Source organism: Aquarana catesbeiana, linkage group LG05 (genome assembly GCF_042186555.1).
Source record: "Aquarana catesbeiana isolate 2022-GZ linkage group LG05, ASM4218655v1, whole genome shotgun sequence".
Taxonomy (NCBI): domain Eukaryota; kingdom Metazoa; phylum Chordata; class Amphibia; order Anura; family Ranidae; genus Aquarana; species Aquarana catesbeiana.
Window position 1 is genome coordinate 509,498,700 of NC_133328.1, and position 24,543 is coordinate 509,523,242.

At 42.0% G+C, this 24,543-nt stretch overlaps 1 protein-coding gene across 1 annotated transcript in view; it reads left to right on the forward strand.

Moving 5' to 3' along the window:
• Positions 1 to 1,868: 1,868 nt before the first annotated feature.
• RGS20 (regulator of G protein signaling 20) overlaps positions 1,869 to 24,543 on the forward strand; it is a 285,681-nt gene continuing 263,006 nt past the window's right edge. Inside the window, exon 1 of the mRNA XM_073631601.1 lies at positions 1,869 to 2,267. Within this exon, the coding sequence (XP_073487702.1) occupies positions 2,145 to 2,267 (123 nt within the window). The 5' untranslated portion in view covers positions 1,869 to 2,144. The remainder of the gene's footprint in view (positions 2,268 to 24,543) is intronic.

Sequence of the window (24,543 nt, forward strand, 5' to 3'; positions counted from 1 at the left end):
TGACTAGGTCCCAACAAAAGCCTAACATTCATGTACCTGTGCAGAACAGTTAGCATGGGTCCATCTTGTGGTACATATAGAGGGTAGATCATTTCCTCCTTCATTGTGGGGAAAGTCTTGAGCATTTAATGGCTATAACCCTTAATAATTATTTCCATTCGTTGTTTGTCAGATAAGCGTTTAGCTTGATTGGTAGATTTCCTTTAAGCAGTCTTCTACTAAAATTGTAAATAAGATCTTAAAAATAGCTAGAGAACCAGTGAAAAGAGTCTTCCTTCTCAGAAGTTTAAAGTAAAAAAAAAGGATGCTTTGCATTTTTACTTCTTAACCCCCGATTACCTTTTTTTTGCAGGTTATCTTTCTGCCAGCTGCTGCTCTGTTGTCACACACTAGGTCCTTTGCAGCCATCTTCCCTTCCTTCATCTACCCTGCCAGGCTCTTGCAGATGGCTCCCAGTGGTGCGCCGCCAAATTTGCCCTCCAGCTGATTTGCGTCCCTGCTCCTCCAGACACCTGGGATATGTGATAGGGATATTCCAGGAGGCTGCTTGAGCAGGAACACATAATTGTTACCTAAGTGTGAATGGAAGCAGGGGACGGGCCAAAGAGAAAACATTTTTTTAAAGTGAACAATCACATACAATTTTTTTTTTTTTTTTTTAATAGAGGAGGAGGGAGGGGTTTAGTGGTGGACAGTTCATTTTAGGATTCCGCTTTAAAGTAGAACTAAGGGCAAAACTTTTTTCATTTTGGATAAAGATAGGGAGGGTTATAACCTTTGTCAGTTTTTTGCCTTGTCATATTGCAGAGATTTTCCTTCACTCCCTGTCCTATAGCCTAAACAGGAAGTGAGAGGAAATTCTTTCCAAGTGAGGGAATTGTGGTGTGTCACCAGGGTCACAAGAACTAGTGTCACCATTGGAAAATTTTCCCTCTATTCCTGTGCTGGTTACAACTCAAAATTTGTGATTTTTCACTTTCATTCTCAGTGATAACGGTAAATAGGACAAATGGGGAGAGGGATTCTTCCTAATGGGGGCACAGACAGTAATAAAAACTGACAGGTGTTCTAATTCCTCTCTTCTCTATGCTAAAAAAAGTTCTGCCTTTAGTAATACTTTAAGTATGTTTTGGGATTTCAGTATACATCTGATCTCAGAGTGACCATTATAAAGAGTAATATATGTTGATAATATATTGGCATAATAATATTCAGTATATATTAAACAAGTGAATTTAAATATATTAATAATAATTTTGAGTATAAATTACATCCTGTTTTTTTTTTTTTTGTGACTATTCCATAATAAACAGTCAAAAAAAGCTTTCTGCTGCGTTACTTTGCTTTATTAAAAGCTGTCAAAATATCCATTTGTAAAATGTTCTGTGTAGTTTAGTATTCTAAAAGAATATTTTACAGACAAAACGCCACATGTAAGACAAAGAATAAAAATGTGATCAACAGCATAGTGTGAGCTGTCATTTCAAATCTAGCTCACAGATGAGATAGCATTCAGAGTCGTTCTTGTCTCATGTTAATTAGAAGTTTGCAGGCTAACCCTGTACTAATTCAGCTAAAATGTTATTTTCATTGAAGCAGAAAGGATTATATTGTAGAATGGACCATCTGTCTAAGCAGAATCACACCATAGCTAAACAGAGTTGCTTAAAATCTCAGTATACCTTTTCTGTTCAGTATCAGTTAAATTTTTGAAGATGTGAGTGTAAATGTGCCAGTTTGTTGTATACATTGTCAATGTTGCCTTTTATGTTGATTCTTACCGGACCTGAACTTCCCTTTGTTGCCAACCTCACTAGACCAAGGCATTCAATGTAATAGCTTTAATCTGTAAGCCGGAACACTTTACTAATGCTCCCAGAGTAAGTAAGGCACCGGTACATAGACAGGAAGATAATCCCTTATTCCTTCATCATGTCTGTAAACACAGAAACAAAAGAGCTGGCAAAATGTGAGCATCTTTTTTGCCAACAATGCATTAGTAGAAGATTACCCACAATGCCGATTGTCGATGTTTGATCTCATCTTCAACACCCTGACTGAACTGTCCTACCGTATATTCCATCATCATTTTTTTTTTTCGTTAACAAAGACGGGCCTAGTGTTAACCAGGCCGTGGATTTCCAATGTGGAGGCAGTTCCTGTCTCCACTTCGAGCACGGAGATATGCAGGCAATTTTCGCGTGGCCAAAAATCCGAAACATGAAAATGAAGAAGAAAACAGCAAGGATGCCCTCCAGCTTTATAAGGTAAAACATGACCAGTTCTAAGTTCTGTTATGGTTTTTCTTTAATTATTTTTTTAACTGGTGATTTCATGGCTACATAAATGATTGGAGTAGTTTTGATATTGATATTACAATAAATTTTTAGTTATAATTTAATAATATAAATTATATGATGTTGTATTATTACGATTTTGGATTTTATTCTATTGCAGATATTAATTTGTTCACCTGTTTATTTTTTTACTATTTTAATAATCATTTATAATATTACTACCTATTTATTTTAATCAGTTGCATGTTTCTTGATCTCCTTTGAACTTTACTTAGGATATATTAAATGTGGAAAATGTATTTAGCTGATTGCTTATAGTACTTTTTTCTACTACACTTATGTGATTCATTATTAAATGGGCAGATACGGGTTAGATTTTTTTTTTTTTTTTTATTCAAGCTTTTAGATTTGCTGTGTATTTTTTTAATGTACTTATTTGTTTATGTTTTTTTATGTATTTATATATTTATTTATTTTAATCAGTTTCTTGTTTCTTGATCTCCTATAAACCTTAGAATATTTTAAATGTGGGGAGTGTATTTAACTAATAGCTTAAAGTACTTTTTTCCACTACACTTACAGTAGGTGATCGATCATTAAATGGGCAAATACTGGTTAGATTTTCTTTAGATTTGATCCATTTGTTTTTCATAAAGTTTTCAATCACTATGCCCACCAATACAACTCAATTTATGCTCCATCAAGTGGGTCCTCGCATTAGAAACGTATGGTTAAATTTTACTGATTTAACTATTCAGAACATATCCACAAATTGTATGTCTTTCTGTTTTAAATTTTCTGTTTGACCTGAGGCTGCAGTTTGACCTTATTGTTAAATTACATTTGTAAAATTATATTTAAATTAAGTAATAAATCCACATATTTACTGTATGTCAGTCTGTGGACAGTTATTAGTTGTTGTTTGTCTGTTCTTAATGATTCCGCAAACTATTTCCTGTTTTGTTTTTAAAGTTGGTTTCTCATATTACTGTAAAAATAATTTAGCACAAGCATCAAGAGTCTCTAATGCAGGGCTGCCATGAGTTTGAAATCATGAATTCATACACTAAATGGTATACACCCATTTTTTTCATTTTTTTTTAGCTCAGTTTTTGTGATGTTAGTTCCTTCTACCTTGTGTCAGTCACGTGTATTGTTGTTGGTTAATAACAATCGGTAGTAGCCTTCAGATTTTTTGATAGTTTTGAGACACTAGTCTGCTAACAGATTCTAACTGAAAACACAAAATGACCTAACTAAATGTAGTTATAGACTTTTGGTAACTAGACACTAATTGGGTTTGTTTTGTCTGGGTCAGACAATGATCATGATGTCTATGAATAGCCTTAGACTTCTGTAGACATTGCTGTTAATGCATCTTGGGGGAAGAGTATATTGTTTTGGCGGGGGGTAGAGTTTATAGCCAATAATTGTTTAACTAAAATAACATAGGTAATGGAAAGGAGAGTTCAGCTTTAAAGTAAACCTGCAATAATAGAGAAATATAGGGTTTTCCATTGTTGACCTCCTTATGAATATCCTTTTTGCTTGGCTTCTATACTGAGCCACTGGCTTCAATGTTTTGTGAATCACTGATCTCGAACACGCATGCAAAGCAGGAAAGTCGGCATAAAATCAGAATTTATACCTGCATGCTTGTTTAGGCCAATGACTCAAAGAACTGAAGCCAAGGGATCGTCATAAATGCCAGGCAACTAACATTGCTGCAGTAGCAGCTACCATACTTTTCTCATGACAAGATTCTTTTATCAGGAGAAGCCCACCAGGAAGCCCACATATAGATGGTAACATGTGGCCAGTTTCGAAAAGAGTGCTCATACTAAAGATCTCCAGAAAAATCAATCTGTAGAACTGATAGTTTTTGGTCATTTTTCTTTGAACAGCAATTCTATTTACATGTCTGCTTATCTATCCAAAGATAGCTAAAAATTGAAATACACCTTTACTATATCTGGTAGCAATCACTATTATCTAGCACCTTTGCTTGTGTTTTTTTTTTAAGACTTTTTTTTAGACTGATCTTTGGTCAAAAAAAATATGTTCACACATTTAGAAAGCATTGTCTTGTGTGGTGTGGTAGTCTAGGACTTTCGCCATACATCTTTTCATCAGTCATACATTCATGTGTAGCCTCACTAGAATACAAAGTAGAGGCAGGGAGGCTTTAGGAAAATTAACAACCTATAAGTAAATGTTGACACCCAATGAATATTACCTGATGTTTCCCCACCTATACTTTGTACTCCACTGGCACTCGTGTGACACCTAATATGCTTACTGGTGCCCCTAACTTTGTACCAATGAGGCCTAGAGGATAAAGCCTAGTAAACATGATGAGATTATCGGACCAAAGATCATCCATTTTTTTTTTTACATGCTAAAATATTGAAAACGAATAGGTTACTAAAGTACAAAAAAGTCTTGTATGACAGAATAGAAATTTGGAAGGGATGTAGCGTATTTTTATTGTATTTTTGGACAAAAACGTAACTGATTAAACAAAAAGCGTACGATCTGGTATTGTACGAGAAAAATTTTCGTGTTTGTCCCTTCGGATGATTTCGGATGAAAGCTGTGTACTAACAATCAGATTATCGTACAATCGCTTCGAAAGCAGTATTTTTTTGTACGATATTCTGATCATGTGTACTAAGCTTTAAGCATGTCTGAATGAGGGTGGTCCCTTTCACCAATTTATGCTGTTGGAGTTGTTAAGTGTTTCATTTGCTTATAATAATTAAAACGTTACTGAAAAAGAGTCATTGTTTAAAATATAAATTATCTGTTCAAAAATATAAAATATACAGTCATTACAGAGAATCTAACTTATTAAGGTGATTTGACAGGCATACCAACCCAACACATTTTGGATTGGTAAACCTCCTGTGTAAACAGGAGAACAGACATCAAACATACGAGCGGGGGATGAGATTACTGGAGGCATGGTGATCTTCCAGTTCAGACATTGACTATAACAATCACAAGACCAAGTGAAAATATCCCTGAGCTGTTCCCAGTAGAAGAGCTTTTTATTGATGCTGAAAAATTTTAGATGAGCTGAAGGGAAAAATCCTTTTATTTTTTGCAAACATCTTTTGCTGGTACAGTATCTCTCAAGAGAACAGTCCATCAGCCAGGTTGGAGTTTGCCGTATGATGTAATAATGGTGCCTGCTGAAGTTATGGACATGTATGTTCTTGTGATATGATTTTATATGGCAGAAGAGTGCCTGATGCAGAATCTTATCCAGCTGCTTTGGCTTCTGCATGTGGTTTTGTTTTCTGTCAGTTACTTCCTTGAGGATGTGAAAGAAATTCAAATGAATGAAAATGCAGGATCCAAGGCAGCCATGTGCTGTAGTCTGAGAGGTGATGCACTGCAATAAAGAGCCTACACTTCAATGTGTGTTTGTGTGTAATATGCTGCTTATTGCAACTTTTTGTCCCATGCAGAAAACAGCAGCAATACACACTAAGCACAAAATTTTTAAATCTGTATATACATTTACTGGCCACTTTATTAGGTAAGCCTTGCTAGTACCGGGTTGGACCCTTTTTGCCTTCAGAACTGCCTAAATTCTTCATGGGATAGATTCAAGAATGTGTTGGAAACATTCTTCAGAGATTTTGGTCCATATTGACATGATAACATCACGCAGTTTCTGCAGATTTGTTGGCTGCACATCCATGATGCGAATCTCCTGTTCCACCACATCCCAAAGGTGCTCTATTGGATTGAGATCTGGTGACTGTGTTGCCCATTGGAGTACAGAGAACTCATTGTCATGTTCAGGAAACCAATGGTGAGATGATTTGAGCTTTGTGACATGGTGCATTATCCTGCTGGAAGTAGTCATCAGAAGATGGGTACTCTGTAGTCATAAAGGGATGGACATGGTCAATGATACTCAGGTAGGCCGTGGCATTTAAACAATACTCAATTGGTGCTAAGGGGCCCAAAGTGTGCCAAGAAAATATCCCCCACACCATTACACCACCACCAGCCTGAACCATTGATACAAAGAAGGATGGATCCATGCTTCCATGTTGTTTACACCAAATTCTGACCTTACCATCTGAATGTTGCAGCTGAAATCAAGACTAATCAGACCAGGCAACGTTTTTCTAATCTTCTATTGTCCAATTTTGGTGAGCCTGTGCAAATTGTAGCCTCAGTTTCCTGTTCTTAGCTGACAGGAGTGGCACCCAGTGTGGTCTTCTGCTGCTGTAGCCCATCTGCTTCAAGGTTCAATGTGTTGTATGTTCAGAGATGGTATTCTGCATACCTTAGTTGTAACGAGTGGTTATTTGAGTTACTGTTCCCTGTCTATCATCTCAAACCAGTGGTCACGTGATCTTTCCCTGTTCTTTGACATCTGGAGGGCATAGGTGTGTGCAGCCTATTGCATTAGGGTGTGCACCCCAAAGCTCAAATACATATGCATGTGTATATGTACTGATGGTGTCAGTAGGGCAGTGGACAGTGTCAGTAGTTGTATTTTTATTCTTTTAAAATTATTTTATTTTGTAACATTTTTTTTTTGGATGAAAGATCGGTGGTCTAAACAGGGGGGAATATGCACCACACAAGGCAATTAGGGTGTGCCCAGGCACCCCTGGCACACCCTGTGCGCACGCCTTTGCTGGAGGGGAAAGGTCCTTGTAATGGGCTTCTGTTACTCTGCTACCATCAGCAGAGCCCTGATTGGTGATTGGAGCAAATCAAATTAAATTATAAATATAAAATGTGTTTTATACCTTCCTATAAATCTTTATTGAACATCAGATGTGTATTTTTTGTGCATCAATATGGTGTAGGGGAAGTTGAAGATGATTGACACTAGCTTTCATTTTGTTCAGACAGCATCTGCATCCAAGGCTCTTTTTTACTTTACAGTTAGAATTACATTTGATATATTTAATATTGAATTATATTAAAACTAAGCTTTTTGTGAGTTTCTTAGTGAATGTAATCAATCCACAAACTATAACCTGCCCCCATAGTTTTTAGCAAAAGGAGGAGGAGAGAGGGAGGGAAGTGTCATTTGTCATTGTTTATACACCCACATGTGTGGCTCTATAGCCATGTTGGCTGCACAGATAAGAGAAAAGAGGAAAGAAGAGCTTAGAAGGGAACTGAGACTGGAGCATGCTCAGTAGATGACAGTTGGTCTACTCAATCTCAGGCTGCAATGGGGACACAGAGTAAATGGGAGGGACAGCTTAAAGGGTAAGTTCACCTTTACAGAAAAATCTGTAAGATGAACCCCCCCAGTCCTGCTGACCTGGATCGCGGTGATCTCCCGTTCTGAGTCCCAGTATAACCATGTCAGGGGTCCGGGGCTTATAAATCCCCGCAGGTGAATCTCTGAATGTACCCCATCAGGAGGAGGGACGTTTTGGAGCATTCTAATTGGTCGGCACCGTCACATAGGTGGCGCTGACCAATCAGAACCCACGTAGCCTGTCAGCGGGGAAGAAGACGCGTGAATGCAGAGGGGACTTCTAAGCTAAAGTGGCCACACCGGGGCTCAGAATGAGAGATCACTGCGCAACAGGTCAGTGGGACGGGGGGGGGGGGGGGGGCGGTTTTCTCGATTCTTCAGCCAGGACCAGCACACCCTGGATAGACTTACAGTAACTGTGTTTTTTTTTAACCAGTTGTATTCAACTTTTTTAAAGCTAACCATTTGTATATGGAAATTAAAGATTTGTTTATTTTTTAAGCCTATTTGGTATGTGTATTTATTATACCCTGCAAGGTACATGTAAAGTCCCACCCCATTTTTGTTCTACAGTATATATATATATATTTGTTCATACAGTACTTGTATATCAAGACACCGCTTGTTTATTAAGTCAAAATTTATTTAAAAAAATGTTGCTTGTCTTGCAAAACACTCGCAGACCAAGTTACTCTCAATCCAAAGTTTTACTGTATTTTATTTTTGCTATTTTACACGAAAAAAGAGCTACCTTTTAAGGCTTGCAACCAACCAATGACTCAGATATTGAAATTCAGCACCTTAGTAGTAAAGGTTACTATGTATGCATGACTGTAGATTTCACTAAGATAGATTAGTAGAGAAGGTTCCTGTGTATACTTCTTCAATAAGTCCTGTGCCACTTCTTTTAAATGGAGGTGGACAACGGAATGTGATTTCCTTAAAGAAGTTCTTCTCAATCCCCTGACAGAACCCACCAATCTTGAAAAGAACTCTCTAGAAAGGTAGGTTACAAATATTTAATAATTTAGCACAATATGCTGGACAGCACGCTTCAGTGATTGGCCAGTCTAATAAACATTCATAACTAATAATGCTAACCTCCCCTCCCCACCACAGTTTACTAGAGCATAGTTAGCAGAAATAATTAGCACAGTGAGCTGAGGAATACCATCTGAGAATGAGACACTTTGGTTGGCTATACCCTAAATGGTACATGTAAGGTAAAAAAAATCCTAATAGAACATAACTCCCTAAAGCTGGGTGTCATTAATACACAATACAGTCAGGTCAGCTTTCTTGGATTTCATTTATTGCACATGTCAAGAAAACTGTATACAAAGCCATATCTCAGACCCAATCCATCACTGGTAAACCGTGTTCTAGCCTGAGGCATAAATCAATACCTGGCAACTGTTCAGTTTCCTTGTGATGAATTGTCTTTGTAAAATGATAATGTCCCGTAAGATGACATTTGTTTTAGCTTTTTTATTTTTATTTTAAGCGTCCTTTTTCTGCAAGGTTGTTTTTATAGACACCATGTTTAAAAATAAGTGACACTTGTCAGCGCATATGAAGCTTTTTATTCACTAAGGCAAAGAGAATAGTGCAGTGACCCGTAGCAACCAATTAGTAATCATCTCTCATCGGTTATTTCTGCACTAATCTTATAAAAGATAGTTTAATGCAGCCATTCTCAACTAAGGTTCCTTAGCTGTGGGTGATGGACTTCCCATCTGATGGTAAATACAGTAACTGCTGGCGCAAAGACAATGTATGCGTGTAAATAGGGCCGGCCCTACCATGGGTCCCAGACGGCACTTTAAGAGGGACGGCAACAGGGGTGCACTGCCTGAGGACCTAAGGTTCCCTCCATCTAGTGTGCAGGGTCATCCTTGCACTGCATCGCCGCTGTCACTGGCCGCAGTGGTTACTTCAAGGGTCTCACCAGCGGCCCCTGTTTCCCTGCCCAAACTGGTTGCTAGCCACAGCCTGCCTTGCGTCTAGCAACCAGTGATGTAAGGAGAGAAGGAGAGAGAGGCCCACCATTCATTGCGGAGGAGGATTTAACTTCTCCTCCGCTAGCTCCACCCACCTCCTCCCTCTATGTTCCCCTCAGCAAATGTAAGGAGCGTCGAACAGTCCGAGGATCAGAAACTGTGCTGCCTGCCTCCTCCCCCCTCGAGGCGCCGCTATCAGAAGAGGACTCTGTTGTTTTCTGCCCATTCCCCTTCTATTAGCGGGCAGCAAAACAGCATGAGATTGGAGCGGCTGTGTGTGTGGAGAGAGAGCAGCTGCGGGCTCTTCTCCCCCCCCCCCTGTCCTCCTCATGCTGCTGTTCCCAGTTCCCTGTTTCTTCTCCCTTTTCCTCCCATTGGCCAGGGAAAAAAAAGAGAAAAGAGGATTATGGGACATGTAGTCCCAATAACTGTCTGGCCCATTGCAATTCTAGGGGGGAACTGCAGCCCCCAGTATGCCCAGCTGGAAGGGGAGGGAGAGAGAGCTAGGCTATGAGTGACAGGCTGCATCTTGTGACAGGCATTGGTGACAAGTGACACGTTGCATTTGGTGACAGGCATTGGTGACAAGTGACAGGCTGCATCTGGTGACAGGCATTGGTGACAAGTGACAGGCTGCATCTTGTGACAGGCATTGGTGACAAGTGTCATGCTGCATCTGGTCTCAGGCATTGGTGACAAGTGACAGGCTGCATCTTGTGACAGGCATTGGTGACAAGTGACACGCTGCATCTGGTGACAGGTGACAGGCTGTATCTGTTGACAGGCAATGGTGACAAGTGACAGGCTGCATTTGGTGACAGGCAATGGTGACAAGTGACAGGCTGCATCTGGTGACAGGCAATGGTGAAAAGTGACACGCTGAATCTGGTGAAAGGCAATAGTGACAAGTGACACGCTGCATCTTGCGGCAGGCTATGGGTGGCAAGTGGCACAGCTGCAACTGGTGGCAGGCTATAGGTGGCAAGTGACACAGCTGTGGGTGGCAATTGGCATCTGGTGGCAGGCAACAGCTGCAAGTAACAAGCTGCATCTGGTGGCAGGCAATGGTGGCAAGTAACAAGCTGCATATGGTGGCAAGTGACAAGCTTGGGGCTCCCACTGATTCTGCATTATGGTGAGTTGAACTATTCCATTATATATTACAATGTAATAATATAATTTGATTTGATCATTCTGACACCATATCAATTATAATGTTAGGATGATTTAAGTGCTAACAACAGCCGTTCGCCTGACAAATCACTACATCCCCCCTCATCTTTTTTTGGGAAGGAAGGGGGGTATCCCTGAATGGCAGTTTGGAAATGTGGTCACCCTAGCCGCCACTGCAGCGCTGCTGTTGCGGAATGTTGCACCACTGAGCTGGGATCAGAGCGTAGCTGGTCAGTGGCAGTGGAGAGAAAGCGGGGGAGCTTTCGTGGTGCTACACAATTCATATACCTGTGAGCTGATGTTTTTGGGCATGTCTCTTTGCAGGAGGGGGCATGTTTCCTTGCAGGAGGGGGCATGTTTCCTTGCAGGAAGGGGCAAGTCTCTTTGCAGGAGGGGGCATGTCTCTTTGCAGGAGGGGGCATGTCTCCTTGCAGGAGGGGGCATGTCTCTTTGCAGGAGGGGGCATGTTTCCTTGCAGGAGGGGGCATGTCTCTTTGCAGGAGGGGGCATGTCTCTTTGCAGGAGGGGGCATGTTTCCTTGCAGGAGAGGGAATGTCTCCTTGCAGGAGGGGGCATGTCTCTTTGCAGGAGGGGGCATGTCTCTTTGCAGGAGGGGAATGTCTCCTTGCAGGAGGGGGCATGTCTCTTTGCAGGAGGGGGCATGTTTCCTTGCAGGAGGGGGCATGTCTCTTTGCAGGAGGGGGCATGTCTCTTTGCAGAAGGGGGCATGTCTCTTTGTAGGAGGGGGCATGTCTTTTTGCAGGAGGGACATGTCTCTTTATAGGAGGGGGCATGTCTCTTTGCAGGAGGGGACATGTCTCTTTGCAGAAGGGGGAATGTCTGTTTGCAGGAGGGGGCATGTCTGTTTGCAGGAGGGGGCATGTCTCTTTGCAGGAGGGGGCATGTCTGTTTGCAGGAGAGGGAATGTCTCTTTGCAGGATGGGCATGTCTCTTTGCAGGAGGGGGCATGTCTCTTTGCAGGAGGGGGCATGTCTCTTTGCAGGAGGGGGCATGTCTCTTTGCAGGAGGGGGCATATCTCCTTGCAGGAGGGGCCATATTTCCTTGCAGTAGGGGGCATGTCTCTTTGCAGGAGGGGGCATGTCTCTTTGCAGGAGGGGGCATGTCTCTTTGTAGGAGGGGGCATGTCTCTTTGTAGGTGGGCATGTCTCTTTGCAGGAGGGGCATGCCTCTTTGTAGGAGGGGGCATGTCTCTTTGCAGGAGGGGACATGTCTCTTTGCAGGAGGGGGCATGTCTCTTTGTAGGAGGGGGCATGTCTCTTTGCAGGATGGGCATGTCTCTTTGCAGGAGGGGGCATGTCTCTTTGCAGGAGGGGGCATGTCTCTTTGTAGGAGGGGGCATGTCTCTTTGCAGGATGGGCATGTCTCTTTGCAGGAGGGGGCATGTTTCTTTGTAGGAGGGGGCATGTCTCTTTGCAGGAGGGGGCATGTCTCTTTGCAGGAGGGGGCATGTCTCTTTGTAGGAGGGGGCATGTCTCTTTGCAGGAGGGGGCATGTCTCTTTGCAGGAGGGGGCATGTCTCTTTGCAGGAGGGGGCATGTCTCTTTGTAGGAGGGGGCATGTCTCTTTGTAGGAGGGGGCATGTCTCTTTGCAGGAGGGGGCATGTCTCTTTGCAGGAGGGGGCATGTCTCTTTGCAGGAGGGGGCATGTCTCTTTGTAGGTGGGCATGTCTCTTTGCAGGAGGGGCATGCCTCTTTGTAGGAGGGGGCATGTCTCTTTGCAGGAGGGGACATGTCTCTTTGCAGGAGGGGGCATGTCTCTTTGTAGGAGGGGGCATGTCTCTTTGCAGGATGGGCATGTCTCTTTGCAGGAGGGGGCATGTCTCTTTGCAGGAGGGGGCATGTCTCTTTGTAGGAGGGGGCATGTCTCTTTGCAGGATGGGCATGTCTCTTTGCAGGAGGGGGCATGTCACTTTGCAGGAGGGGGCATGTTTCTTTGTAGGAGGGGGCATGTCTCTTTGCAGGAGGGGCATGCCTCTTTGTAGGAGGGGACATGTCTCTTTGTAGAAGGGGGCATGTCTCTTTGTAGGAGGGGGCATGTCTCTTTGTAGGAGGGGACATGTCTCTTTGTAGGAGGGGGCATGTCTCTTTGTAGGAGGGGGCATGTCTCTTTGTAGGAGGGGGCATGTCTCTTTGTAGGAGGGGACATGTCTCTTTGTAGAAGGGGGCATGTCTCTTTGCTTTATGGAAATGTCTCTTTGCTGAATATATGGGATGTCTCTTTGCTTTATGGAAATGTCTCTTGCTGAATATATGGGGCTGTCTCTCTGCTTTATGGAAATATCTCTTTGCTGGATGGGCGTAGGATTTTTTTTTTTTTTGGGGGGGGGGGGGCAGCATTTCATTCTTGGGCCCAGGCAGCACAATGTCTTGGGCCAGCCCTGCATGTAAAATAATAGTAATAAGGCACATTCAGAAATGACAATATTGTAGTCCATAAGCAGTACTACTAAAAGTTGAACTTGAGTCCATGAGTCCATGTTCTAAATTAAGGGCGGCAGCTATTCTCAGAGAAAGCCAGCTCTGTGGAATGAAGCAAAGGAGGGAAAGACAGGAAGCGCCACCTGAGTGTAGTATTAATATAAAAATTTCATTGTCAAGATACAAAACACTCACAAGATATAGGTTTAAAAAATTCTCATCTGTAGTGGGGTGTCACTCAGATCTCTCCTAACGTCCTTGCACTGTATCCACGGGCTGTGGAGATAAAGGGAGGTCTGTGGTCCATCCTGTGGCCACCAGAAAGTCCAACTAAACCAGCGTGGAAATGACATCCCTGGAAGTCGGGAGACAGCCGGGAACATTGCACAGGATTGGCTACGTTCCGCCCACCCGCCTGTGACATTCATTCACATAGCTCTGTGTGTGAGTGAACTAAAGTATATGCCTGTCATCTTTTGCGGCTGTCGGCTTGTAGTTCTCAATGAACTGCCACGGCGCTGTACAACAACATGGTAGTTCCCAGAGTTTATTGAATGAGACAAAGCTCTGCTTCTCTCATCCAATATGTGAAAGCACAATTACTATTTTTTATTTTTCTGACATGTGGTTGGGTCTTTCTTGCAAAGTGAAATTTCACCACATTCACTAAGCTCTGGAACAAATTGTGTTGCATAGTGCAACATCCTATGCAGAATGAACAGTCTATTTGCCTTTAATAAAATAAACCTCAATGTCACTGCTAAACTAAAGCCAATAGCATGGTTTTACCTTAATGCAGTTATTTGCTGGAAAAGCAATGATCTGCAAACTCGGGGGGGTTGGATCTGGTTGGTGAGAATGTACTATGTACTAGTATATAGACTTGTATAATAAAAAGAAAGAATACAATATTTTAATTGGTTCTACCCTTATATGGCACTGTTCAAGCCACTAAATGTGAAAAGTAAACATCTCTATGATTGATTATGTCATAGCCTATTATGTATTTCACTGAAAAAAGGTTTCCTTTAGGTTAGAATTTGAATAAAATAAATGCTGGGGCATTTTGTCATTGTCTTTTGATATCTCCTTATAATATTTTGATGCTCTTATATTTTCTTTTCTTTTGAAAGTCAGTTTTATTATGATAACCTGGCCTTCTAGCATCTGAAGGTATACAGTCTAGACTGCATTCTGAAATTGATATTCAGATTGCTTACTAGAACTCCAGACCATTGTTAAGGTGTTCTTAAAAGAAATGGCATGGGAACTAAGGATGCCTTACCCCTAAAGCACCAAGCTAGATGCAATATGTCCAATACCCTCACATTAATGCTAGAGTCAGTGTCATTAAAATACCATGTAAACATGCTGGTAGGTTAATTGGCTTCTAAATTGGCCCTAGTATATGAATGTGAGTTAGGGACCTTAGATTGTAAGCTCCTTGAGGGTAGGAACCGATGTGAATGTACAATGTATATGTAAAGCGCTGCGTAAATTGACGGCGCTATATAAGTACCTTAACCACTTCAATACCAGGCACTTAGACACCTTCCCGCCCAGACCAATTTTCAGCTTTCAGCGCTGTCGCAATTTGAATGACAATTGCACGGTCATGCTACACTGTACCCAAACAAATTTTTTATCATTTTGTTCCCACAAATAGAGCTTTCTTTTGGTGGTATTTGATCACCTCTGCGGTTTTTATTTTTTGCGCAACAAATAAAAAAAGACCGAAAATTTTGAAAAAAAACAAGTTTTTCTTTGTTTCTGTTAAAACTTTTTTGTAAATAAGTACGTTTTCTTCTTCAATGACGGGCACTGATATGGCTGCACTGACGGGCACTGACGGGCACTGATACGGCAGCACTGATGGGCACCGATGAGGTGGCACCAATGAGGTGGCACTGATGAGGTGGCACTGACGGGCACTGATGATGGGCACTGATAGGCGGCACTGATGGGCACTGATAGGTGGCACTGGTATGCGGCACTGATGGGCACTCATAGGAGGCACAGATGGGCACTTATAGGCGGCACTGATGGGCACTCATAGGTGGCATTGATGGGCACTCATAGGTGGCATTGATGGTTACTTATGGGTGGCACTGATAGTTGGCACAGATGGGCATGGATGGGCACTGATAGATGGGCACTGATGGGCACGGATGGGCACTGTCAGGTGGCATGAATGGACACTGATGGGTGGCACTGATGGCACTGCTTGTTTGCAGTGATGCCCCTAAGGGTGGCATTGCTGGGCATCACTGCAACATAATGGTGCCAATCAGTGCCCATTTGTGGGCACTGATTGGCACAGATTTGGCACACTGGGCACATGTGGATGGCCATGGGGTACATACCTGGCCATCCTACATGTTGCCCCTTCCCTGGTGGTCCTAGTGGCGATCCCTGGTGGTCCAGTGTGGTGATCTGCGGGGGGGCTGGGCTGATAAACAATCAGCGCAGACCCCCCCTGCCAGGAGAGCCGCCGATCGGCTCTCCTCTAATCGCGTCTATCAGACGCGAGTGAGGAAGAGCCGATCAACGGCTCTTCCTATTGACAGCGTGATCAGCCGTGATTGGACACGGCTGATCACGTGGTAAAGAGCCTCCGCCGGAGGCTTTTTACCAAGATCAGTGTAGCGGTGTGTCAGACTGACACACCGCTCCACCGATCGCCGATCATATGACGTCCAGTCAGGATAACAGAACCACTTCCCGGACGTCAATCCGCTATAGGGCGGGCGGGAAGTGGTTAAATAATAATAATAATGTAAAGGTGATTGAATCTAAAATCTTGTCTGAAAGTTCAGGAAAAAGGTGTTGGAGAGCTGAAGTTACACTCTGCAGAGTTCAGCAAGGAGCTGATTGGAGGGAAGAGACACACCCCGTTCATGCAGCACACAGGAACAGAGCTGAGGCTGTCAATCTGGTCCCTACCCTGTCACCTTTTTTCTCTTGGTGTCAGGAAAATTTGTCAGAAGTGATCCATGCTGATAGCAGAGGAATGAAGTAGCAGATGGAAATGACACTTAGTGTTTTTAACCACTTGCTGACCGGCTCACACCCATATTTACGTCGTCAAAGTGGCACGGGTGCACAAAACAACGTACCAGTACGTCACTCCGTCATCGGCGGCTAGTGCATACGCCGCAGGAGCGTACCACGAACTCGATGTCCGCTGGTTGCCCGCGATCGTGGCACGGAGAGGCAGAACGGAGAGATGCCTATGTAAACAAGGAATTTCCCTGTTCTGCCTAGCAACATGACAGAGATCTACTGCTCCCAGTGATCGGGAGCAGTGATCTCTGTCATATTCTAGTGAGCCCATCCCCCCTGCAGTTAGAACACACTAAGGGAACACACTTAACCGCTTGATCGCCCCCTAGTGTTTAACCGCTTCCCTGCCAGTGACATTTACACGGTAATCAGTGCATTTTTATAGCACTGATCGCTGTATAAATGCCAATGGTCCCAAAATAGTGTCAAAAGTGTCCGATCTGTCCGCCGCAATGTCGCAGTCATGATAAAAATCGCAGATCACCGCCATTACTAATAAAAAAAATTAATTAAAAAATGCCATAAACCTATCTCATATTTTGTAGACGCGATATCTTTTGCGCAAACCAATCAATCGACGTTTATTGAGATTTTTTTTTACCAAAAATATGTAGAAGAATACATATTGGCCTAAATTGAGGATGAAATTTGTTTTTTTCATATATATTTTTTTTATATATTTTTTTTCTAAATTGTCGCTCTTTTTTTGTTTATAGCGCAAAAAATAAAAACCGCAGAGGTGAACAAATACCACCAAAAGAAAGCTCTATTTGTGGGAAAAAAGTACGTCAATTTTGTTTGGGCACAACAACGCACGACCACGCAATTGTCAGTTAAAGCGACGCAGTATCGCAAAAAAGGGCTTGGTCGGGAAGGGGGTAAATCCTTCCAGGACTGAAGTGGTTAATTGAGACAAGTACACACTATAGAGGGTTATGCTTTGTTCATATTTCATGTCTGAGGTTTACAACCACTTTAAGGAACACAAGCTCTGAATCCCTTTTTTCCCGTGGCAGTTTTTATTTGGTCCTAAGTGGGGGGGGGGGGGTTTTGGTCCCTAAGGCTGGCCAAAGATGGGACAGTTTTTTCAATTGGCCAGTGGACTGATCGAAAAAAACTGAATGGAGTCCCAATCCTCACAATCAATGTTGATGGAGGAATCTTCCTCACTGTGTTACTCTATTCTGACAGTGGGACTCCATCAATGCCAAAATACACTGATCAGCGCTGCAAAAGAACAAGCCCATTCGTGAGAAGTCCATCATTAGACCAACTTCTCACTAACAGAATTGGCCATAGATGAATTAAAATTCAGCTGGTCGCTGCTGAACCGGCTGAATTTCAATCTATCTATGGCCAGCTTTTATCATGCGTTAGGATATATTGGAAACACGCAATAATGTTTTTGTTTTTCCAAAGAAAACTGACATAGTGTTAATCTGGACCATGATAAAATGAAATACTGAAAGCAGAAAAAAGGACCAGTTTTGAAGGCATATAAAGTAATAAAATTGTTTAATAACTGGGATATGAAAGATACAATTAGCTCAGGGCACCATATTAACCTATTCATTAGGCTACTCTTCCCTAGGTTGGGAATAAATAGCTGCGGTGATGTGATGAAAGAGAGCATTAGATTAGATCAGGCATGTTCAAAGTCCGGCCCGTGGACCAATTGCGGCCCGTGGTCCCGTTTCATGCGGCCCCACTGGTAATGCAGCGCTCGGGGATTCGTTGGGGGCCACAAAAGATATATACTGTATTTATCGTTCCAGGGAGGGGGCAGGACGAGTGCCGTCAGGTTGCATACAGGAGGATCTCCTGTTTACTCGGCGGCCTCTGTAATAGGAAATCCCATCTCCTTGGCTGGCATTGGACGACTGTTCTGTCTATTATAGGAGGCGGGATTTTGTATTAAAGAGGCCACCGAGTAAACAGGAAATTCTTCTGTATGCAATCTGTTGGCGCTCGTCCTGCCCCCTCCCTGTCCCCTCCGAGGCTGCAGATGGGCATCGATCAGGCTGCATTCATGGCAATGGTGAGGCTACATTCAGAGGCTGGATTCATTATAATGGTGCAGCTGCATTCAGAGACTGCATTGATGGCAATGGTGAGGCTGCATTCATGGCAATGTTGAAGCTGCAGATGGGCACTGATTAGGCTGCATTGATGGGCACTGACCCTTATTTTGCTTCAAAAAATGTTTGACTTCAAATTTAATTTTTTTCCCGAAACTTTCTTCTTAATGTGAAGGTGCATGTTATACATGATAAATACGGTATAACTATAGCCAAATAACACGTCCGAGCTCATACTTAGACTCTTCACCACACACAGCCACAAAGGCAAGAGAATTCTTGTTGGGCAGTGTATTTGCATTTGCATTTCATTTTAATGGTTCAAAAAATGTCAGGCAAAAAGGTCGGCCCTCAGGCATGTTCACTTCATCAAATCTGGCCCTCTTTGAAGAAAGTTTGGACACCCCTGGATTAGATATACCTCTAAGGTGTCGGTCATGGGATGAAAACCAAGGAGACCAAAGTTTAGTAATGTTAAAAAAAATGTGTTTATACAGTACCACTAATAGAAAAGATTGTGCAAATAACCTACAATGGAACTCCAAACAAAACATTTTATCTAGATCTGGATGTAATAAGGAAAGGTTAGGTGTTTATAAGGTTTTTACCTCTGTCTCCCTGCTAGATACATTGACTCCTTCTTCCTATCCTAGAGATCGTTGTTTCTGGAACATAAAACAGGAATGGAAATCTTCAAGTTTACAGTTATTACAGAATAGTAGCAGAGGAAAGATTTCACATTGGGGACATCTGTTCCAGTGGTCAATGTCAAAGGCAAGATATACCTTCTTGGAGGAGATCTGTATTCACTTTCTGTTTTACATGAAGCAGAAGAAATGAAGAGAAGTCTTGCCAACAAGAACATAAATCTATAGACACCTGTATGGATTCTCAACATTCCACACTCTAAAACTAGAGACAAAAAATATCTTCCTGGAGTTCCATTTTAATTAAAAGAGATTTTAGACTATAATTTTAATTCATTCTGTAGCACAATTGTTGGGCTAGGATGTATAATTTGGTAATATATTTCCTATGGATTTGCCTGTACTACACAGTAGGTCTTTGTTATTAGCTCATTGTATTTTGGGTTTCATATACTTTGCAAGGGAATTTGCCCCAGAGCTTTTATTATCCATTCATGTGCAAGCATAAATACTGTTTTTTTTTCCTTGCACATGATTAGATATTGTTGGCAAAGTAAAATTTCACCACATTCACTAAGCTCTGGGGCAAAGTCCCTTGCAAAGTGCAACTTCCCTTACAAAGTGAAGCAATTTTGCATAAGTAAATCAATGCTATTGCATCATTTTCCTTGTAGTTTATTTTAGGGTGTATCTTTGCTTAATGCATTGTTATAACCTTGGTAATCAGTTGTTCTATGTATGGGTATATATCTCAATGAGTTTGAGGTGGTTTATGGATTAATTTAAGTACTGGTATTGCTACTTTTTTTTTATAATCAAAATTTTTTTATTTTCTGTTATACTTTTCACAATTCACAATTAAACATCCTTAATTTCATATTTTACAATAATTACGCAGGATTAACATATTAAACATTAATAAGAGACCAATTGGTAACGTCGTTCTCTTACAACTAACCCTATCCCCTCCCAAAAAAAAAAAAAAAAAATGAAAAAAACGCTGCCTGTCTCAACCCCCTCCCTCCCCCGACATATGTTCGACAACCAAATATATCCTGTGATTGATGAGATTCCCAATATTTGTGCGTATTGGTCTGTGTATCCAATTCCACATTGACACCCCCACCACCTACAAACCAACACATTAAACAAGCCTAAAAAAAAAAAAAAAAAAGGGAAAACCCCCGGCCCCGTCCATACATTCCCCGTGTTTATTATTGTTATTCCATTATTGTTGCTCACTTCTAAAAAAAAAAAACAAAAAAAAAACAACCACACCCGTACATACCCTGTGGTTATTATTAATTATCCCATAATTATATTTATTGGCCAATCATGGCCTAGTTCCTCACTTCTATTGAGTAATTTATTTAAAGTGATCCAATTAATCCTAAAATACCTTTATGTGTTACCCCCTATTGTGTAAGAGGCCACTAACGGCCATATTAAATTTAACATCTATAGAAAAAAACAAAACCCTAGGTGATTAGCATAATTCCCATTGATTGTGTGTTTCAATCTTCATATCCCCTTCCTTAGTGACGTTCCCTACACCATGCGCTTACAAACCAGCACATTAAACAACAATAAGAAAAAAAAAAGTGAACAAAGTGAAGCAATTTTGCATAAGTAAATCAACGCCATTGTATCATTTTCCTTGTAGTTTATTTTAGGGTGTAGATTGCTTAATACATTGTTATAACCTTGGTAATCAGTTGTTCTATGTATGGGTATATATCTCAATGAGTTTGAGGTGGTTTATGGATTAATTTAAGTACTGGTATTGCTACTTAATGCCCAGGTCCATTCCATCCTGATGCTCTCTCTGCGGCAACAGGGTTATAAGATTTGCATACATTACAAAAAATACATACTTAAAAAAAAAAAAAAATATATATATATATATATATATATATATATATATATATATATATATATATATTAAAGAGAAGGAAGGACACAAGGAAGGGAAGGGAGTGCTGCTCACCCCTATTGGTCAAGACAAAAAAAGGAAAAGGTTCCCCAAGTGGGGTTTTTAGGCAGCACAAAGAAAGGTGGTAGGCCAATGTATGTAAAAATGAATTAATTTTATTATACAAAAATAGCTTCAACACACTGGTTAAAAAATGAGCTCCAATACAGAGTGTTTACAAATCTCATGACACTCAGCACATACAATGTGAGCACGTATTCATAACAACATTGTACATGTATTGACGGTATTAGAAATGTAGACCTGACGCGTTTCGACCTATAAGTTCCAGGTCTTCTTCAAAGGTCAATCTGCTAAAATTGTACAACAAAGGTGCATATGTCAAAAAAATAATTAATTATATAGATTTCAAAACAGGTATACCATATATTGACATGACATAATTACCCAATGATGAGTGTCCTATGCGAGAAGCTTTCTGTAAAAGAGGTCCCCTTAAAATCAAAAGATTGCCTGTTCACTTTCCCCTAGAGATCCCATGGCACCACCGCTGCAGCCTCCAATCCCAGGGGAAGGTCCCAAAGATGTGGCTTACGAGAGATCACACAATGAAGCGCCCCCTATCTATAAGCACGGACTCCGCGGCCAGTCAGGTGGAGAGGACACCTGCAGCAACAACCCAGGAAGGAAAAGACAATTTGGAAAAGTATGCATTATATGCACTCCAAAATTGAGTCTAGAGAATATATCCATATATCAGCCCAGTTGTAAGATACCATGGATACATGTGTACACCCATTTAACGGGTCAAAGCCTTGTTGTGCTGGGTGTGTGTGTGTGTATAAAACCAACACACATATGTATATACACATATATATATGTCCATACATATAATTTATAATTAAACTTTTATCATGGAGAATATCTCTAGGTGCATGCATAAGGTATATCAAAGTGGTAAAAGGAGGAATAAATTTTGTAAAAACACCTCAACCACGTAGGTGAGGGGTGTGAGTAGAATAGTCAATACTGGTGGTAGGGAGTGACAATTGGGGGTGAAGTGTTAAGAAAAATGTGGGAGCAAAACAAACCGTGAGTCCCTGGTGTGGGCAACAAGAGTGTGTAGAGAGTGAACACACAAAAAGTGTCATGCAGTACCAAAGTAGGTGATAAGTGAATGAAAATGGAGAAAAAGTGGTGAAAAAGTACCCACGTGTAGGGAAAACCAAGTAAATAGAGTATATTACCTAATGAACAGGTGAAGATAAAATGTAAAGGCCGCACTGTGTTGCCCTATGTGCTTGCAATCATTTGTGACCTGACCCGGGATTGGTCACAGCCTTGAACTGGGCTCAGTAGACGCCCGTCCAAGTTGGCATTTAGCAAGTCTGAAAGTATAAAGTAGGGAAATATTGTATACATTCAAGCATTTAAAATGGATATAAGGTCATTGTAATAGACCGAGTATTATATATTGGACAGCAGCAGTGCGAAAACATATTATCATAGTGTGTACTTACAGAGTGAAACTGCAAGGGAAGCCACCAACCAGACGGAAAGATTCTCGGTGTGATATGGAGAAAAATGAGAGGGTATATGTGCCCTTGATTTGGGGCGTGTATCCGACGAGGGTTGATTGGTGACAGGTGCAGACGCCTCCCCCATCTGGGAGGACCGATCGAAGGAGACCGTGCTGAGGGGCATGGCAGCCAAATGGCAGCCTCGTGTGGCCCCCCCGGCATTCGGGGCGGGTCGAAACTCCGTCAACTGACGTCATCGCCGTCGCAAACGCGTGACGCATCCGCATCACGTGGCACGTGCGGGGCCCCGCGCATGCGCAGTGAGCGGAAACGTCCGGGGATGTCCCCGAACGCCGCCGGCAAGGAGGAAATCCCCAACATGGTAGCCAGGACCAGCCTGGGTGTCCAGTGGGGAAAGGGGGGAGGAGGAGCCGGCCATGCCGGTGGCCCTCCTCCCCCCCTACCTTGCCGGGAAGACACATCTGGGGAAAAAGAACCCTGATAGGAGGGCAGCAGCAGCAGTCATGATGACGGCTCTTGTGGGGGGGGGTGAGCAGAGCATGGGGGAAACACAGGGCTCAATTGGTGTACAAGATTGAAAGGGAAGATACATATGGACTAACGGTCCATCGCATATATGGACACATCATCCTATATTGATACATACATTGATTGGCAGAAAAAATTATTAACATGAGGTATCCATGTATGTAGAGTCAATTCACATGCCTAGATATATGAGAAACAAAACGCATATTTAAAGCAAGAACAAAAAAAACAAAAAAAACAGCAAAGAATGAAATAAAATATAAAAAAAATATGCAAAAAGAAAAAATCAATACATAAATGTCGTAAATACCGTTAGGCTACCAGGGGGAAGGGGGAAGGGAAGAAAAGCAAAAAGAAGAAGAATGTTCGGAGATGGAACAGGGGGAAGACCCATAACAGGCAAGATTACTCTATGTTGCCTACAGAGGGCCAAGAGGGCTTTACTGAGTCTTGCCCGAAACAAACCCTTTTAGGAACGGGGCAAATGAGATAGCCTCATTTAATCCCGGGGGCGAGGTGGCATTTAATTTAAATATCCACCTCTGTTCGTGTTGCAACAGGGTTTTGTTCCAATCACCGCCTCGATTTGGTATATGTACCCGATCGAGAGCGGTGAAGGACACTTTTGGCATTCTATAATTGTGTACTGACACTACATGTCGGCCTAATGGTAAATAATGGTTGCCAATCTGCATGTGGTAAATGTGCTTAGACATCCGGCGGTGGAATTCCTGCTTGGTCTTACCGACATAGTAAGCACCACACTCACATGACATAAGATATACAATACCTCGTGTTTGGCAATTAGTGAAGTGTTTGGGCTTGAATAGTGCCCCATTTGGAAGACGGAAGGTTTTATCACGTCTGATGTATTGGCAAGATGAACAGTGTCCGCAGGGAAAAGACCCCAAAATTGAACAGTGTTTGGATCTTTTTTGTTCATCCTTGAACTCGCTTTGAACCAGTTTATCTCTTAGCGACAAAGCGCGCTTATAGGTAATTGATGGTCTATTAGAGATAAAGTTGCGGACCTTCGAGTCGTTCATCAGTATGGGCCAATGTTTTTGAATGATATTGCTGACCACCTGATGTTGCCTAGAAAAGCGTAGAATGATCCTGGTAGGGCCGGTGTTGGGGCCATCCATTGACCTTTTTTTGGAAAGAAGTTCAGACCGGGATTGTGCAGCCGCTCTATTATATGCCTTCCGTAGGCAAGAGCGGCTGTAACCTCGTGCCAGCAATCTAGTTTGTAACTTGTAAGCTTCCTGTTTGAAGAGGGCATCATCCGAACAGTTCCTGCATAGGCGCAGGTACTGTCCATATGGAATTGACCTCTTCAAAACTGTAGGGTGAAAGCTCTCGGCGTGCAACACTGTGTTGCCAGCCGTGCTTTTTCGAAAAAGAGTGCTTGAGATCTTATTGTCGGGGGTGCGTTCCAACTTAACATCCAAAAATGTCATTTGATCACGATCGTAGGTCGTGGTAAATTTTAGATTATATTTGTTCTGATTAATACAGTTCAAAAATTGGAGTAGCATTTCCTCTGAGCCCTCCCAGATGATGAGGACATCATCGATGTACCGTAACCACAAAGATAT